Source organism: Nanorana parkeri, unplaced genomic scaffold (assembly GCF_000935625.1).
Source record: "Nanorana parkeri isolate BGI_ZX_2015 unplaced genomic scaffold, ASM93562v1 scaffold173, whole genome shotgun sequence".
Classification (NCBI taxonomy): domain Eukaryota; kingdom Metazoa; phylum Chordata; class Amphibia; order Anura; family Dicroglossidae; genus Nanorana; species Nanorana parkeri.
Genome location: NW_017306441.1, coordinates 1277285 through 1297368, shown reverse-complemented (window position 1 = coordinate 1297368; position 20084 = coordinate 1277285). Strand labels below are relative to the sequence as shown.

Here is a 20084-nt window from a genome sequence, read left to right as displayed (position 1 = left end):
CGTGGCCTAGGCTTTGAAGTCAGCGTTGGTACCCTATGCCAGCGGTTGTGCCTTTTTTAATACTGCTATTCAGGCCAGCATCACTGTAGTTTGGCGCAGAAGGCGGAGCTTTAGTCCTTTTTTATAATTACTGTTTTCTACATAGGAATCAAATGCAAGTGTTCATGTTGCTCAGGAAGTTATTTTGCCCCGTAAAGCAAACTTTATAATTTTAGAATTTGCTTTTCCGCACTGGACAAGCCGATTCCTTCTTTCGAGCTTCCGGTGCCCGTGGTGGTTCTTTGGATTCCCCTGCAACAAATGTTTAGCACTAAGGGGCCCATTCACACAGAGGTGACCTGTGCTGAACCGCACGGGATCAAAGCAGGTCAACGCAAGGACACATTTGTTTCTCTGTGTCTCATTCACATAACAACACAGTGGGAGGTGTGCTGTGATTAAATGCAAACTGGCTGCATTTTAGTGCTGCGCACTCCAGGTCACTGAACGGCATCGCACCTCGCCACCGTGCGAGGGACCTGAATGGGGGTGAATGCATTGTACACACCACAAAGTTTTTAAAGGACAAAAAAAAAAAGTTAGTGACCGCTCCGGCAGTTCTGATCTGGCACAACGCACTAGCCTGCCCGCTGAAAACGAGCATTTTAGAAGATAGGGCCCTAAGGAATGCGTAGTACTCTGCCTTTGGTGCAGGAATAGGCACGATAGGCTGACCATCCAATATTGGCCAGCATCAATGTTCTGTAATACACAAATTGGCCTATTTTGGAATAGCACAGAATTTTGGGCTATTATTTACTTTAAAAAATAAAAACTATTGTAGGAATGACATTGGCGTGGCTTTATTGTCCACAGAAGCTTTTGGATATCCATCGTCTGAGGTGCGACAGGCATATCTCCCCCCCCCCATCCCCTTGCCAGTGAATGACCTCACCCTCTCAATGCCTTTCCCTACGTCCTTGGCTCCTCTGCCGTCTTGCTCCCTGGCGTCCATTACAGGGACGTTAAATTATTGATGCCTCCTGATTTGTTTGGGGTTTGGGGAAATGGCAGAACCACAAGAGCGCTCCTCCTCCCCCCTCTATAGTATTTACAGATAGGAAGCGTCACTGGAAGCCGCGGGAGATGCTGGAAGTTATAGATTTGGGGGATTGTAGAGTATCCTGTGGAAAAATTAATTTTAATAGTCACCACACACAAGCAGGACGTTGTAGAGGTCAGCGCTCAACGAGAACGGATTCTCGCCTTCCAAAGTCATTCTCGGCACTTGTTTTTCAGACACGCCGTCTTATTTTCAGCCATCACCTACTCCCAGTAACAATACTGGGCATGTTGTGAATCTACTCAGTGTCTCCACATAGACACGTGAATGGAGTTGGAAGTACACGGGGCAATATAGTTGTGTTTATCTTCCTTTTCATACGTGGCTTCAAAAACATTCCAGTTGGAGATGGAAATTTGAAGTGGACCATTAAATAATTTTACTGATATGTAGACATTTCTTCCATGTCACAACAGTATTGTTTTTTGTTTTCTTTTCCAAAACAAAATTTACATTTCATCATTAAAGTCAGTCCTGAAGCTCCAGTTCGGTGACTGCCTAGGCTGAGATGATGCCATCAGTCTGCTGCAGCCAGGAGGAACCATTTCCCTAGTCTCCTCTCCCCAGTGATCAGACCGCTGCATTGTAACTTTACAAGGTGTGACTGCAGCAGGGACTGATCTGTATTAGACATTTGGTGCCCCACCAGCAACTTATACTTGCCCCCATTGAGCTGCCAGTAGTGAAAAGAGTTAACCCTATACAGGGTAGAGCAGCAACGTTGTTTAAACAGCATTTGTGTCCATACCTTATATCGCTATTTGTCCACTAGAGCAAGAAAAGCCTCATGTAAGCTCCAAGTCACTACTTGGCCCTTATGGGTGGTGCCGTCTCTCCCAGGTTGCATGTAGGGATGCACCAATACGGAGGAATGCTCCAATGCCTAGCCTGATACCCGAACTTCTTGTAGGAAGCTGGGCAGCAAGTCGCTACATGCTGCCCGCCTTCTTGATTGGCTGGGAAGCCGGCTCCATGCTCCCTCGTCACTTGGTGACAAGGGAGCATGGAGCCGGCTTCCCCGCCGATCAAGAAGCCGGGCGCGTGTAATGACTCTGACCTGATTGGCCAGAAAGCCGGCTCCATGCTTCCTCATCACCTGGTGAAGTGGGAGCATGGAGACTGCTTCCCTGCTAATAGGGAAGCCGGGTGGCGAGTCTTTACAGGCCGCCTGGCTGCTTTAATGGGACTTCGGTATCGGCACGTACTGGAAAAAAAAAAAATTTCGGTACTCGATACCAAAAACACGGTATCGGTGCATGCCTCAACAGCCAGCACTGTGACGTGGCTGAAAGGGGAGTAAGCCACTTTGCTCCTCCATTCCTTGAAGAAGCAATATGGAGGATGCCATTGCTAGCCTCTCCTTCTGGAAATTTTGAGTTACATGGCTGTTTTGTTGCTCATAAGACTGAGTATTTTAGGTCACTTGATCTGTCACAAGTAAGCCATTCAGTTTTAATTTCACTCTTGACTTTCTAATCTGCTTGCTTGAACTGGGCTATTGCTTTAAAGTTTTGAATTCAGACATCCAGGCACCTAGCGTTTTTCACAAGCAGGTCAGCAACTGAGGCCTGGCTATTGATACATATTTAGGAGGTATCAAAAGTGACCATGAGCACTTAATGGGCTGTGTTTAATACATTCGCACATACTGACAGTTGCATAGTAAAACATGTCTTGTAGTATGAGATGATAACTATAACAATTAAAACCAGTATATTATCCCACATCGGCCGTCAGAAAGTTTGAGCAAGCTGCTATGGACTGTTTCCACAATTTCCAGAGTCCTCTTACTCCTTTTATGGTCCAGGTTTCCGTAAGCAAGATTCAAGTTGCAATTGACAAAATCTAATATTTACGAACGTCTTTTTAAAAATAACTCTCCGGCATTGTTGCCTATTCCGATAACATAGAACATAGGTCTTCACCTCACAGCCGGTTGAGGAGACCTAAGAGGTAGCAACAAGCCATTGTCACGTGACTCAACTCACGCCAGAAGCTGCAGTGACGCGAGTCCTATCTCTATATATATTATCCCACCTTAATAAATGTATGTGTGATTGTATTTAGTGGATTAGTCACTTCCCCACTCCTCCATGTGCATTGATTGACTCATGTGCATTAGCGGTCTATTTCTAGAGCTGTGTGTTTGTAAAGCTTAGAAAACAGGAAAAGCGTCTTCGTTTAAAGGGTCAGTCCACTGAAAATAGAATTTGGTTGCAGATGGAAAATGGTGGGATTTATTTGCAAGCTGGATTTCTCCACCTCTGAGATGCCAGTGTCATGTTCTCTGTCCCTTGCTTTGCCCCCTATATAGTCACTTGTTGCTCGAAGTCCTTTACCTTCATTATAATGAAAAGCTCTTAATGGGTATGTTCTTGGGCAGTTTATCTTGGAAGGAGGCTCTCTGTATGGTGTATGCGTGGGTCAACCATGCACCCCAAATTTTCTCATTGGAAGTAGGAGTAAGCCCTAACCGAATCACATTTAAGCAATTGCCCCATTTTTGCTACACAATTCTACTTTTCCGTTTCTTTTAATCCTTTGTTGTATCTTAGTGCTAGTGATCTCTTGTAGCTTCTTTGCAGCCACTTCATGTTTATGTGCATTCACTGCAGCAATCACTGTATGTGATGATTATTATTATACAGGATTTATATAGCACCAACAGTTTGCGCAGCGCTTTACTATATAGATTACTTAGGATAGGTTCCCTGTTGATGAAACAGCCACTTGTAGTCTCCATTGGAAGTCTGTGTGACAGGGTGACAACTTAGGAGTGCAATCGGGAGACGGATAGAGTGCTGTCATCCTATAACAGGAAGTGCATGAATAAAGTGATAAAGGTGCCTGTTGAGTCAGCTTATTGGCAAGACGACGGTCTCCCAGTTGTCCTCCTGTGTTGTCCCTTTGTTGCATGCACCTTGATGGACCACGGTACCACACATTGCAAGGCATTGTCTACTGGTGACACCATCAGGAAGCCCTCCCTGAGCAATGCCATGAGGCCACCACTCAAGTGCATGCATGTAGGCAAGCAAGCAGGAAGACTCCTGAGGAGATGAGCAGCACTGAGATTTAAAAAAGAAAAGCTGAACATAGTAATTTTATACTAAAAAAAAAAGCGTGGCAATTGTTTGTTCCAATGTGCTTTAGCAAGCGACTAGTCCAGTGGTTTAGGGTTTAGATTTACTGAAATGGGCTATGTTAGCCCACATATGCATAAACGGCTCTTCTGCTGTCCTGCGAGCAACTACCCTTGTCTTCCACCTTTGCCCATCAGCATGGATTGCTTAATCTACTGCTATTCAGGCTGCTTACTAATGAGAATTGGTTTGATCTGCACCTGTGTGGTTTGTCTTGCATGAAGGGTGAGTTCCCACATATTGTCCTTTTTTAAAATTAGTATTAAAGGCTTGTTTTTTTACATCTTATCTACTGTTAGTATAAGTAATAACTTTAGCTGTGTCTGTGCCGCTTGCTCCGGGCTGTAGAATCCGGCTTCCCTAATGGCCATGCAAGTGGAAGTGTGTGCGGGCGCATGCACAGTCGATATCACTGGAGAGATGCTGTGTAAGTGACTGCTCGCAGCCCGGAGTATACACCCGGACAGACTCCGTGGGACACAGGAAGACAGGAGTCTGCACTGAATCAGAGAGAGTAGTACCAGCGCTGGAGGGACTGTTGGAAACGCGTGGAAGGAAGAAGATGGTTTGGATCAAGAGGCATCACATAAGGTAAGTACTTAAAGCCGCATGGGGGGTATGCAGAGGTATCTCTGTATTAAGAGACCTTGATAGAGTCAAGGAACAGCCATATGGCCAAATCAACCATAGCCATAGCTTGTTCGGTCCTCCTTTTGATATGGATAGGTAGAAAACCGTTACCGTGAACTCTGAACAGAGGCAAGAGAAGCCGCAGGGTATTTTTTATAAAAACGTCAAGACTTTTGTGTCCAAGCCCCCAAGAGATCTAAAAAGCCAGTGTGTGATTTTGAAGAGCCTCCTTCCAGCTAAATTAAAAGTAATTTCTCATTTTGACCCTTTTTTAATTGACCACTTATTTCCATTAAACTCTGAGCTGAGTCATGAAGCCTGGTTGATGATCCTTGTACCTAATGTAAACTCTTTTTAGGTAATCACGTCTCCTCACCTCTGTTTTATGCCCAGATGATGAAGTTTTGAGCTGATTCTGCAGATGTCCGCTTCCTGTTTTCATTTGCACAAAAGGGGCATCGAAGGGTTCGGTTAATGTTTACTCGGCGCGGTTCTGGACCATGGTTCCTCTTGCCTGAGCTCGGCCAAGTGGACTTCGAATTTCCGGCCGCAGATGTTATTTTCCACTTGATCTCCTTTTGCCGTTACGTGATTTTTCTCTACCCCCTGTTTGTAAAAATTTTATTACACGTAGTACAGCTCAGGGGGAAAAAAAAGAATCTGTTAATAGGCTAAGTGCTCCCTTTTGTGCAGTATCAGCTGAACTGGGAGCAGACGTTGTCCACAGGAATTATTAGTGAGAAGAAAAGGGCTCTTTGTGCATTGAACGTCGGCGCACACCTCGTGCCATGTTGTGTGACTGCGTGCACGTGATCTGTGCATAGAATGGCCTGCTGTGTTGTCATGAGGAATCGTCATTTGAGTTTTTTCTTCAGCACTTAAAAACTGTAAGAGTAAAGTTGACTGGATTTGTGTGCTTGAGGTGTGATTAAGGCAATGTAAAATTTTATATTTGTTTGTAAAATAGATCTGTCATGTCTATGATAGCCTACGGGTTCCTTGTGCCACAAAATGAGAAAACTTGGAGCTAAAAACAGCAAGCTCCACACATATCCCATCGTGCTTGTGGCTGTCAGTCTTGCAATGCTTCATGGGACTTGTAGTTCCAAAACAGCTGGAGTGGCAAGGTTGCCCAACCCTGCCCTAGGCATTCTTCCCCCATGTTATGGCTACTATTGGTGGTGGGATGTGAGGGGGGTGCTAGTCTTGGAATGATGGCAGCAGCGAGTAACATTTTTATTTCTGCCACCTGCTGCGGCATGCTAGCCTGGGCTCCATCCAAAGTGATGCCCCCACCAGCAGCAGAGCCAGATAAAAGGCACACATCTTAAGACCCCATTCACACTGAGCGACATGGAGAATCGTGTGATTTTGTGCTGAGCGGCATTGAGCTACATTGTGCGATATTGAGCGACAGTGCACATTTTGTTGTGCTACGTAGCGCGACTTCTGCTAGGGACTTCGTCGCTGCTTCATTGGGCTGTTACCAATCAACAGTGGTCTTGATGTGACATCATTCTTTCCATATTGCTGTGCAAAAGTGACCCTTCTGTAGCGCAATATCGCGTGACAAGGGCATGCAATATTGCCGGTAATTGCGCAACACCATTGAGTCTATTGGGGCCAAATCGCGCGGCAGCCGGCAGAAAATAGATCGAGCTACAAGCGACGAGCTACAGGCGACATTGAGCTGTGAGATGTGAACAGCTCCATTGAAATGCATTGGACAAGCTACATTGAGCGGAAATATGCGCGATTTTGGAGTGGAAATCGCATGACAAACTGCTCAGTGTGAACGGGGTCTAAAGTGAAGATTCAAGACTTTGTGCAGCCCCTATGCTAATGCACTTCTCCCAGTGATAATCTCTATCCATCAAAGAGATGGCATGGGTGTATTGGAACTTCATGGTTATGGAATGGCACCCTTAAGCCATCCTAGCCAGCCGTAAGAGCAGCTGATTTTAGCATGCGGCCAGGAAGCCAAAAGGAATTGTACAATTTTAAGGGTAGAGATTTTAGCAGCCTGTTTGTTGTAGCCCATTTACAGGTGATGGTTCAACTGAACTTATGGTTGGAGGTATTGGAACGATGGAAGGAGTGATGGGACATTTTTTTTTCTTTCCCCTTGATGTCCATTTCCATCTCCTTATGCCCCATTCAGCCATTAGTGAAATATCTGGTACTTCCAGGTTTGGGGTACCATGTTGCATTCTGTCTTTGCAGAGGTATTGCAATGCTTTATTGGGGTTCTACTTGACCTGTCACCAGATTAGCTTTAGCTTACATGGTGCTTTTTTTCTTTTCTTCTTACAATGTCAGCAAACAGAACAGATGTGAGGTGGGACAAGTGTTTTTATGTGAACCCGTGACTACAAGCTCATTTTAAGAGTACCTGTCCTGTAAAGAGGGTTCAAACTGCTTTTGGAAGTTGGTCAGCAGGCCTACATAATTACCTATTGATCTGCATGGCTTAAAGGAGAACTATGGGGTCAGGGCTTTTCCCCATAGTTCTCCTAAGGGTCACGGGAGAACACAAAACTAGCCTTCTCCCGTGAACCAAAGCTCAGTATACCGCGAGCTACAGCTCGTGGTATACTGAGACGCCGCGACGGATCCCGACAATACTGTCTGGATCCACCCAGCTGCGGGATTGACAGCTGGCTCTGCCTATCTCCAGGCAGAGCCAGCTGTGCCTGCCCTCTCTCCCATCCGTTCCTCCAGTCAGCACTGGGGGGAATCCCTGCAGGGAGCCGTGAGTGGCAGTCACAGCTCTCTGCACGGATAGATCGAGAAGTGAGCGAGCGCCGGTATGTGTTCGCTCACTTTCTGATCTACTGAGCCGACCTGTGACAGTTTCATTATCACAGGTCGGCTCAGATTATGAGGCAGAGTGAAAATCACTCTCCTGATAGTTCTCCTTTTAATAGGGAGGGCTAAGTTGTGGAGTCGGGAAGGATTTTGTGTATTTTCCTCAGAGAAGCTGATTTTAGGGCTGCAACAACTAATCGACATAATCGATTATAATCGATTATTGAAAACGTTGTCAACTTTTTCAATAATCGATTAATCGGCTTACGATCAGTTGGCCCTGTTCACGGGTCCACAAACATCTAATCGATTTTGAAAATAATCGTTAGCTGCAGCTCTAGCTGATTTTTTAAACCATGCATTGTGTGGCTTTTTTTTTTCTTTTCTAATTCTGTACAGTCTTCCTGTGGGTCAATAGATCCATCTCGCTCAGTAAACCAGAGAACAGGAAGGATGAGGGAGTGGAGACGACTGCCGCTCTGAGGAACTTCATTATCCTTCAAATACTTGTGCAAACTTGTGTGTGACTTCTGCTCCGTGTCCTTTTAATCAGTGTTTGTGTCAGATGTTGAGGGCTGTAGGGGGAAACACAGACTCCGTTTAACATGCTAGTACAGCTGTGGTGTGCCTTTTCCTTAAAGGGGGATTACAGGCAAAACCACATACTTCTTTATTACAGGAATTTATATTGCACCAACCATTGACTCAATGCTTTAAATCTTGTACATTCACTTCAGTGCCTGCCCTCAAGGAGCTTACAATCTAAGGTCCCTATCTCACATGCATACATACAGGACCACTTGATACAGGAGCCAATTAGCCGAACAGCGTGTCTTTGGAATTAACTGGTGTATCCCAAAGTTTGCATGCAACGTCTGGGTGATTGGATTGCTGGGCCCTGTGAACATAGAAGTGTATAGACCTTTACCTCCATTCACCCTTTCAGACCCAATCGGTCGGGGTGTTGTGCAGGCAAGGAGGCAATTACAACTCCCATACTTCTGTGCCAAGCAGTGCTTTCAGGGAAACCAAAGCAAACCTAATTAAGTTTTGTTTGCATAGCATATATGCTACAGAACTGTCTGAAAGTTATTTCAAAGTGTACCTACACTTACGTTCGGGCTACATAACCTGGCAAAAGATATAAATACAGGAAGTCAGTGGTACATATTTTCATTTATCTTATGGAGCACCATGGAGGCCTGAATCCTATAACACTTTTCAGGGCCGTAGCTAGAGGGGGGCATGTGCCCCGGGTGCCGCTTTAGGAGGGGTGCCACTGTGTGTGTGGATGGAGAACTTCTCCCTTGGTGGTGGGGGGGGGGTGTAACTCTGAGCCTTTACCCTTGGTGACCGAATGCCTAGCTTCCCCACTGACATTTGAACAAGGTACACCCAGGACAATTGTTCTTGCCTTTCGCCCAAGTTATGCCAAGATTTTGCTCTTTTATTGACTCCAATGTATTTCAACCAAGTTTTGGGGAAAAATGTTTTTCAGTGAAGGCTTTTATCAGCATGTCTTCGTGGAAATAGCAGAGCAAATTTTGCCAAAATTTTACTACACGTTAAACCCACCTAACTTTATCCCCAGAACCGACTTGCCATACCATTCTTCTAATGCCATCTTCCCGTGCAAGTGACCAGTCTTTGGTAGAGGAGAAGATCCCAAAATGAATTACAGGCAGTCTCACTACATGTAAAAGGCAGTCGTTAGATGTTCCAGGGTGGTGGCAGTTGGCCTAGAACTATCTTGTATCAATGGGCAGCTATGGGGCTACAGAATCCGGTGCACTGAGCAAGTCTCCAGGAACCAGCGCTGTTGCATGCTCCTTGATACCCGGAAGTGCCGAGCAGGGTCTCTTCGCTTCTGGTCACTTAATGGATTTTTGTATTGAGAACAAAAGTAGTATATTGTCATATAAATAAATAGAAGGCAATGCCAGCAAATGTATACCAGTGTGATAGAACTTGCACTTTTGGAATAAAACGAGCTACTAAGCGGAATTACACTAACCGGACCCCTTTCAGTGCTGGATGACTCAGTTCTGTGTGTGTTGTGGCTGGTACCAGCAGTAGAGAAGGACGTGCCTGGAAGTATGCTGTCTGTCTCCTGCGGGAGGAGGGGACGGGACAGGCTGCCCCTCACCCCCTCCTCTTAATTCAGTACTCCTGGAAGGAATGCGCCAGAGACGGCTGCTTTCCCTGCCCTTATAAGAAAAGGGCCTTTGTGTGGGATGATGTGACCTCAGTTGGGAGCTATTTAGTGTGTGTTTAGGATGGAGCGAAGCTGTAGGCTGGCAGTCTGCTCCACACCGCACTGTCTCGCATGTTTCAAGCAACTTCACATGGCAACAAGACAGGCCGAGACCCGTCCCGTACGGGAAATCCTGCCTTTTATTCTCCACCACCCAGTCAGCAGTTCACAGAAAATGCCTTTGGAGATGAACACCGCTAAGCAGTCTTTGTGTCTGAACTGGCCACGTAACCCCAGAGCAATCTTTAGTAAACCCTTTGAAAAACAAGAAGGCTCCACTAATGGTGCTCCAGACATGTACATCTGGATGAACGGACAATATTAGGACATACGTCTGGCCATTGCTCCGTCTCTGCATGTCATACCTGAAGAGGTCCGGATTAGGAACAAAAACTTGTACGGAAAGAAAGGTTTAAGAGTTCTGCCATTGCCTCTGGGAATAGGGTTGGTGCTTGTAGCTACATTGTCAACACAATATAAGAGGTTTGTCAATTGCCTTTGGGAGGTGTTGGTGCTTGTAGATACATGGAACAGGAGTCATCAGGAAGGGGAAGCAAAGAGAAATCTCTCCAATAAAACCCATGGAGCGAAAAGTAAAAACGGGTTTCTAGAAAAGTTTTCTAAAGCAAGAAAATATATTAAAAATAAATTAACCAGCTAGCGTGTTTCCCCGAAAATAAGACCTAGTAATATTTTTGGGAATTGCTAAAATATAAGACCTAGTTGTGACCATTGCCAGGGCCGGTGGTGGCATAAGGAGGAACTTGAAGAGCCGCGGGAGAGGCAATCAGCGGTGCCAGCGAAGCCGGTGCTAGAGGATGCGAGGCGGCAGCAGAGGGAGCAGAGCCGCATAAGCCGATGTTTCCTCTATAGCGCCGACTCCTGTCACAGGCGGAGTGATTCCAAATGGACTCCGCCTGTGAGGAATCGATAGTGAAAGTGCGCTTCGCTCATTCTGGCCAGCGACTGGTTACCAAATCGCTCTTGGAAAGGTGTGGCACCGTGCCATATTCTTAACTTTGCTACTCACTCCTTGAATACATGTAGATTGTTGTACATGAATAAGTGTGGATTGTTGTACATTAAAAAAAAAATAAGACCTACCCCGAAAATAAGACCTAGTGTGTTTTTTGTTTTTTTTGAGCCCAAAAAAATACAATACAGTGTCTTATTTTCGGGGAAACATGGTAGTATGTGTCCTGAATGTCATGGTATCAACCTCCTGTAATCCCCTGCAAGGCACAATGGAAGAGAGAGGGGGTCTGCATTTGGAGACAGTCAGGCTTTGTTTGCTCAGCTCTGTCGCTTTCCCTTCCTGAACAGGATTTCAGGAGGTGAGCGGAGGGATGACTTCATCGATGTGCTTCTACTCCTTCATTGTCCAATGAGAGAGCTGGGGCAGGGTGGTGACTGACTTGCTGCTGCTCATCTGCAGTCAAGAAAACCAAGGTCACCAGTCTGTCTATACTGCCAGGATTACATGGGATACCGGGCAGAGTTACAGCTATTTTGGCTGGAAAATCGCTTTACAAGTCGCATTCTTAGAGTTCCGTTTTAAATAGAAATGTATTTATACTGTTCTGCACATGAGGCCTGAAAATAGACAAGTGGTAGGGAAAAAGGAATAAGGCCAAAAAGGGACAATTTGGAGCTCTGATTATAGTAAGACCAGCCATTTCCAGGCTGTTATAAATGGAAGCAGATATTTCCTATTCCGTGCAATCTTCTAGGGTTGGGCTAACGGCCTCCTCAAAGTTTTTTGTCTCTCCTTTTGCTGTAATTACTTGAGTTCTATAGAATTGTGGGCTGCTGTAAAATATATCACAGTGGCTGTGGTATAAATTCCCAGGCTCGGCTTTGTCATAGCCAGAGCATAGGGGCAGTTCCCAGCTGTGGCTGGAAAAGCTTCTTGCTGGAATCCCATTTACGATTGTTAAACCTACTGATTTGGTCATCATCTAGAGTGAAAAATTTCACTTTTGGTTGGACATTTCCAGTGTATGTCAGGGCAAAAAAAATCATATTCAGTACATCTTGGTAAAAATGCACATTCTCTGATTTTCTATTTCTTTAAAGACCCTGCAAGTACAGAAAAATGCCCATTGATCTGCCCAAATTGCCCTCCGCTTCTAATTTCCTGCTGTGGGCTGAATAAATGGTGTCAGACCTACCCAGTTGTTTTTTGCAAAGCTGCTGTAGTTGCAATTTAAAAATATTTGACATTTCTTCTCGTTAATGTATTTCCTTCTCTTGTCTTTGCAGGGTTCGCCTTTCCTGACTGGGCCTATAAGCCAGAGTCCAGCCCGGGTTCCAGACAGATCCAACTCTGGCACTTCATTCTTGAGCTGCTGAGAAAAGAAGAGTATCACGATGTCATCGCCTGGCAAGGGGATTATGGGGAGTTTGTCATTAAGGACCCCGACGAGGTGGCCCGGTTATGGGGAGCACGGAAGTGCAAGCCACAGATGAACTATGACAAGTTGAGCAGGGCACTCAGGTGAGGCTATAGTCTATTTCTTACCTTACAGCTCTCACCAGAACTTTTTAATATTTTTTTGATGCTGTAATATGAAGTTTTATGCTCTGTAGCTTTATTGGGAAAGTTACATCTCACTTCCTGTTCAGGTGACCACCAGGGCATTGCTTTGCATTGAACTTCCTACTTTCTATTCTCCAAGTGTTTATTTGTAGAATCCTATTGATGCTTTCACAGGATTCTTATTAGAATGTACTGGCTTGGGTGAGTATCAGATAACGTTTCGGACTCCTTTTGTGAAAAACAAAAACCAGATGATTGCTAATGGTTTGCCAACATTAAGTCACAACTGTATGGGAAGTGGAGGCTTCTGTGGGTTCAGCTCACGTAAGGGAAACCATCCTGAAACCACATCTATAGACGCTAAAAATAAACTCCTTGCCACAAAGTGTTGTAGAGATGAGGATAGCCAACCATCTCATAATTTCTTCCCTAAGCTTGCCCATACTGCAGTAGAACTTTCTTGGAATAAAATTAGTGATGCACCAATACTAGTATCGATGCCGATACCGAATATTTGGGCGAGTACTCATCCAAATGCTCTGATGCGTGGCCTGATACCTGAGCTTCCGGTGTTAGGAAGCCGGGCAGCGAGTCATTACCCGCTGCCAGGCCTCCGGATTGGCCTGGAAAGCCGACTCAATGCTTTCTTGTCACCCGGTGACAAAGGAGCATGAAGATGGCTTCCCAATTGGCCGGAAAGCCGGCTCCATGCTCCCTCGTCAATTGGTGATAAGGGAGCACGGAGCCAGCTTCCCGGCCAATCAGGAAGCCGGGCACCGTGTAATGACTTGTTGCCCGGCTTCCTGATTGGTCGAGAAGCTGGCCAATCGGAAAGCCAGGCAAGGAGTCATTAAATGCTGCCTGGCCTCCTGATTGGTCAGAAAGCTGGTTCCATGCTTTCTTGTCACCTGGTGACAAGGGAGCATGGAGACTGCTTCCCTGCTAATTGGGAAGCCGGTTGGCGAGTCTTTACACGCCGCCCGGGTTCCCGGCTAATCAGGAAGCCAGGTGGCGAATCATTACATGCCACCTGGCTTCCTTAATGGGACTTTCGGTATTGGCGAGCACCAAAAAAAAAAAATCTGTACTCGATATCGAAAAAACTGTCGGTGTATCCCTAAAAAAGAATTGTAAAAAATTTTGGAACGTTTGTTTTGATTTTTCTCATGGTTAATGGGGTCAAATGAATAATGGTTTTCCAATGCAGTGACGTAAAAAATGTTTTAAAAATTCTGAGCAGGATGGAAAATGTTTCTCAATAATTAGAATATGAGTTTCAATGTAGACTTCAAGGTTTAAGAAAAAACTAGGCTGCCATTGTTGCTTTCCTCCCAGAAAAATGCTAATTTTCTGTCCATGCTGATCCTTCGGCTTTAGTACCCTCTGAGTTGAGCTAGTCATAAACTTTCGTCTAGTTCTTGATGAACTGGCCGAAATTCTCACAGTAAGTGGCCTTGCGGGCACCCTTCTATTCGGCACCCCTTTTCAGCCTACAGGTTGAACGAAAAAAAAAAAATATAACCATGTATGGCCAACTTTACTGAACCGGAACTAAGATGCTGATCCGGTACTCTGCCTTCACCTGTTCCCGGTCAGCGACTCGAAAAATCCTGCGAACCGGCATCTACAAGAAGAGGTCATTAACTGCGTTCAACACATTTCTTTCATGTCGGCTTTCCTCTAAAGACTAGTGTGGTGACTTATTTCAGGAGTACAAGGGGTTACAAGGCCACAGGACACAAATTCTGCTTCTCTGTATTTACTTCATACCTGTGGTGGGAGGAACGGGGGAGGCGGGAGCCCGCTGTCTAATTACAAGGTCCTCCTGTCTCCAGTACACCTGGGTGTTTGTAAAAGACAAGTTGTTTAGCAAAGGGGGGTAATTACTTGGTTACAGCCAACAAAATATACCCATGTAAGATAACAGGGCTGGAAACGTAAGCAAGAAGGGAACTTTAGTCTCTTTTTCCACTAACTGGAAATTATAGCCGCAGTTATTCCCCAGAAAGGCAAAATAAATGGAGGGTTCAACAACTGTTATTAGCGCTTTCCTGTTTTTTTTTTCCCTCCAAGCACCTGGATGTTCTTTATGCAAGTTGGGCAAGCTGTAGCCTTTCGCTGTTTTTGTCACTGGTGCCCAACTGGGACTTTGAGTTCTTCAGTATATCTTTTTTTTAAATTTGTAGGTAGTAAAGCAAACCTGCCCTAAAAGGACTAAGAACAGACAAGACAATGTGCTGCCTTACAGTCTTGTCCTGTCCGATATTCAGCTTTGACTTCAGGTCTAAACCGTGCCCTTGAAGTGATATTAAAGCCCAATTTTTATTTTTTTTTCTCCTTTTAAGGAGACCCTCCTTTGCTGGACGATGGTTTTTTTTTTTTTTAAAAAAGAGTACTTCTTTCCTCGTTTTCTAGTGTGTCCCTGCCATGCCCTGCCCGGGTGCCACCATCGTTCTAATGTAGGCACTCGTCCCCGCAGCGGCTGTGTGCGTCCATAGACACACACAGCCTTGTGGCATGCCACGCCCCTTCCTCCTTTGATGGCAGAAAGAGCCTATGGCTCTTCTGCCATCAGTATCCTCCCCCGCAACCCGGACGTTCGGGGTACGGAGGATCGCGTCGGCAGCGGGGACGAGCGCAGCTGAGAGGTTAGTGTGGGGGGGACCTGGGCTGTTTATACCCTAATGCAGAGAATGCAGGTAGAAGACTTCTTGTTCTGATTTTATATTTGGGATTGGTAACTGTCCACTTTAAAGGGCAGCCTTTGGAAAATGTAACCTTGAAAGACGGGTCTATAGCAGTGGTTCTCAACCTGTGTAACCTCAGGACCCACATGTGTCCTTGGTCATTAAGTTGCACTGCAATGGAACACATGGCATTAGGGTAGCGCGCGTTCCGGTGCAGGCATACAAACTGAGGGAGGTGCATTTGGGGCACCATTCAAATGAATGGCAACGCGACACACCTCCCACATCAGAATGCATGGTAGGTGCGATTGCGTGATTTTAGTTTAATGCAGTGTACTAGTGTGAATGGGCCCTCAATACATACATACACAATCTCACACACTCAGACATTCTCACACACCCACTCCATAATGTTTTTTATTTTTTGTAAGGTCCACCCAGTCTCCTAGAACTGGAGTGGATCCTTAGCCTGGAATCCAGTGTGGGCTGTAAGCAATGCACGTATAGATGAAGCTCTCTCGCGGCCATAGCCCCACCCCATCTCAAGCGGCACTCGGCCTTGGGCAGCGTATTTTAAATGGCTGCATGGCGTGAGAACTGACAGTACTGCGCTAGGGGGAGGCTGAGAAGCCTCATCTAGAAAAGTAGAAGGCATGCGGCGACACACTTTTGGGTCATGACCCACCAGTTGAGAACCAAGGGTTTGTAGTAACCAACTTGCTTTTTGTTGTGCAAGTTGTGCTCTATTATAACTGTTCAGGTGTTTGATGTTTCTGAGCCGGTTGGAAATATTTCGATTTGGTGGAGTGGATGGGGGGTGTCTTGTCTACAGCTGTCTGCGACATATGCAGCAATTCCCAGTTGGATTGGCTCCTCCCATATGATAACAGGGACAAGTTGAATATTTACCACTGAGTTGGGTGGGTGCTTTAAGAGGCTGTTCAGGAGACAAGATGATGATGATGATATAATTTTCAAAATGTTGTTTTTGCCGAAAACACTTGTTTTGCCAGATAGGTACAAAATAGGCTGGTCCCTTTATCAATACAAAAGAATCCAGTTTTATGTTTTTTTTGTTGTTTTTTTGTTGTTTTTTTGTTTGTTTTTTAATTAAACGTTTTATACTTTTTTAAAATTTTTTATTTCAGGTATTACTACAACAAAAGGATACTTCACAAAACCAAAGGCAAACGATTCACCTACAAGTTCAACTTCAACAAACTCGTGTTGGTCAACTACCCTTTCATAGATATGGGTATGGGAGGTAAGTGTCTGTAAAAGAAACTAAACATGGCTGAAATATGGTTTAAGGGTTTGTAAACCTATAACAAACACTCTGAATCCACAGGGACAATCTATCTGATAAATATTTAGTTAAAGATCAACTGAACCTTTTAGTTTACTCCCTTCGTGGAAATAGCGGTCTCTCTGCAGAGGTCCACATGTCCAAAACGCTTCCTGCCACGTCAATGCTAGAGCTGTCCCATCAGCAGGGAGTATTCGCTTTTCTTATTGGCGAGCACTATGTCTGACTCTGCAGGGGGCTTGTCGGATCTCTGCAAAGGTTCCTTCTGTGAAGCATAAAAACCGTCGATGGCAGGTTGCTGTGCACCGTCCATTGCTTTAGTAGATTTTTCTGAGCTGCATTGTAAACAGTAATAATACTTAAATACGAGGGGAGGCCAATAAGTTCTTACCGTCACCATGATCTAGATGTGCTGGGGATCTGAAATGTTTCAGGTTTATAGGTGGATATCTTAGTAATATGCATGCCAATGTTCTTGTAGGTTGTGGTGAACTATGTTTGAAGCCAAGAGAAATGGAGTAGGTGTCATGCTGGACAAAGTTGAATACCGAGCACTAGCTGCTCAACTTTCACCACCACGCTTGGTTCTGTGGCAGTTGACGGGCGACCTTCCCTTGGGTCATCCTGTATATTGTGCGACCAAACTTGAATTCTCTCTTCCATCGTTTGACAGTCTCATATGATGGACAATCCTCTCCATACACAGCTGACATCCCTTCATGGATTATTTGTGCAGATTTCCCTTGAAGATGGAGGAACCTAATCACGACTCGGTGTTCAACTTTGTCCGGCATGACAACTACTCCATTTCTCTTGGCTCCAACTATAATTCACCACGACCTACAAAAACAAAAATTGGCATGCACATTACTAAGATATCCACCTATAAACCTGCCAAATTTCAGATCCTTAGCACATCTAAATCATGGCGAGGGTAAGAACTTATTGGCCTCCCTTCGTACTTGAAGCTCTGTCGGTGTAAGGAACTTAGCGGTATCAGAGTTCCCCTTGTGTATCTGACCATAGAAAATGGATTTTGGCTGTTTTGAGGTAGGGATAAGTCTTTTGGGAAGACATTACTTGCCTATATGCCAATATACCTGCAGAGTTCCGTGGGGGGAATTTTATAAAAATCTGGAGCAGTTGTGTATGGCAATCAATCGCCATCTTTCTTTTATTTTCATATCTTTACTGAGCAAACTAAAGAGTGAGGCTGATTGGTTGCCATGCACAGCTGCTCCAGTTTTGATTGCCCTCCTTGTGTCTGTCAGTTGAATAGTTTGGGTAGACGTGGCTGAATAATGTAGGCATGCAGTAGAGGGGGCTTGAAGAGAGGTGGGTCAGAAGAACTGCAACTTTCAGGGCAGAAATCTGAATTTGTCCTGTATTCACGTGTCGGTGATTATTAGTGCTGAGGTGTCTTTTTTCTTTCTTTGACACATTCTCCATTTCCTTTAGGAGGGCCGGTACCTCAGAGTGCCCCACCCATACCATCAGGAGGCACACACTTCCGCTTTCCACCCTGCACCCCATCAGATGTTTTGTCTCCGAATGAGGATTTACGCTCGCCCACCCTCTTTTCTTCTGTGGCAAGACGGCTGGCACGTGGATCTGTCAGTGACTGCAGCGATGGCACATCGGCTAACTCTGAAGTGGAAGAGAGTCTGAGTGAGGAGCAGCACCGCCGAGGCCCTGGGCCTGACATCCCAGCATTCAGAGGTCCACCCCTTCCTCGGCTCTCCCACGAGAGCATCTTTAGGGTCTACCCTCGTTCACGGGTGCCAGAACCTCTTAGCCCGTTCCCTGTGTCGCCTATGACTTCCTCCAGTGGCCTCCTGCCCCCACAGCTCTCGCCTGCCTTATCCATGACTCCTAATCATATGAACTACACCCCATCCCCTTCCTTGAGCCCCATGTACCCAGGTGGTAGTCATTTTTCATTCAACCCTGAAGACATGAAGCGCTACCTTCAAGCACACACGCAGAGCGTGTACAACTACCACCTCAGCCCACGGGCATTCCTGCACTATCCAAGCATAGTGGTGCCTCAACCACAGCGCCCTGAAAAGCCCCTACATCTGCCTCTCGATGAGCCTCCTTTCAAATTCAAACTCCAGCCTCCTCCACTGGGCAAGAAGCAACGAGAACGACCTCTTGAACCTGGTTCCTCTACCTCTTCCTCCTCTTCAGTAGTCCCTCAGATTAAGGTGGAACCCATCTCTGATGCTGAAGAGGATGAGGAGGATTTCATGGTGGAAGTGACAGACATCAGTGAGGAGGAAGACGACGAAGACGTCTTCAAAGCCCCCACAGTGCCAGAGCAAAAGCCACCTGCTCCTATTCTACATATTCTACCTGGCCGGGAAGAGGAAACTGCGAGTGCAGGGGATGAAAGTGGTCGCTGCATCCCACTGAAGTTGCGCTTCAAGCGTCGCTGGAGCGAGGATCAACGCCTGGAGGCTGAGGGAGGAGCAGAGGAGTCTGACAAAAAGGTCAGAAGTAATCAGGAGGAGCTGAAACTGCCCCTGCAGCCAGGTGGCCCACTTTGCAGAAGGGTGAGCACTGATCTTCAAAGGGCCACAGAGGAACTCTCTCTAGAAAGTAGGGATTCCTAATGGAGGACTTTCTGGGCTCACCGGACGTAGCCTAGTCCATTTGTAAAGATCGGCTCTCTTTGATGGAGTCGCTTTCCAGCAAATTTTATTCCCTCTATCCAAAACAAGTCCTTAGGTTCCCCGGAAAAGAGGACTATTGTTTTTGTAATCCCATATTTTATTTGTATTTCTTTTAATGGGGAGGGGGAGATTTAAAGAAAAAAAAATGACTGATGCATACCAATTACCGGATTCGCTGTAGAAAAGCTTTTATTTTTAACAGAAGAAAAATCGCTTTCAATGATTTCACCAAATTTTAGGTGTCCACTTTTAACCTCCCCTCCTTTTTCGTACATATGTAAATAGTGCTTTCCCTCTGCATGGCATGTAGTGGGGACACCAAAATGTCAAGCTTATCCAAATTGTAAGGGGAGTTGTTTTTTGTCCACAGCTTGGCAAGAGACAGTCCAAAGTAAGCATTACCTTGTAGTCATAACCACCCTTTTTTGCCCAGGTCCTGCCCCTGCCAGCTTTAAGACTGGTGCTTTCTCAGGTTTTTGGGGAGCGACGCCCCCTAATTTCACCCTGGGCATTCACGCCACCCAACATACCACTTTTTTTCATCAGGAACGTTAAAGAGTCAGTCCATCCAATACCAATGTTATGGGGAGGTGCTGGTGAGTTGGGTCCCGCTGTCGTGCATCTGCTTGAGGACTGGAGAGTTGAGGTCTCTCTGCTGGAGATCCAGACTGTACTTCTTTAGCCTTCAAGTCGTAATGCTCCTGTTGCAGTCTCCGAATATACTCGGAGAACTCCAGATATGCCCTTCTTGTCCTGGTGACCCCTATCGTGTAGCTGTTAACTTGGCTTCCAATTTTTTTTCCTTGGGGGTGCTTTCTTCATATATTCCTTTGGCCAATCCACTAGGAGCTGTGGACATTTTTACAAAATTTTCTACAGAAATACATGGCAAATGCAATATGAAGGGGGCATTGGGAAGGGCAGCTCACAACATTGGCTA

General features: G+C 45.6%; 1 protein-coding gene across 1 annotated transcript in view; it reads left to right on the top strand.

Annotated features, from left to right (window-relative positions):
• The window catches only part of ERF (ETS2 repressor factor), a 63726-nt gene extending 44238 nt beyond the window's left edge, over nucleotides 1-19488 (top strand). The window contains exons 2-4 of the mRNA XM_018554776.1: nucleotides 12200-12434; nucleotides 16312-16427; nucleotides 17928-19488. Of these exons, the coding sequence (XP_018410278.1) occupies nucleotides 12200-12434; nucleotides 16312-16427; nucleotides 17928-19084 (1508 nt within the window). The 3' untranslated portion in view covers nucleotides 19085-19488. The remainder of the gene's footprint in view (nucleotides 1-12199; nucleotides 12435-16311; nucleotides 16428-17927) is intronic.
• The last annotated feature ends 596 nt before the right edge of the window (nucleotides 19489-20084 follow it).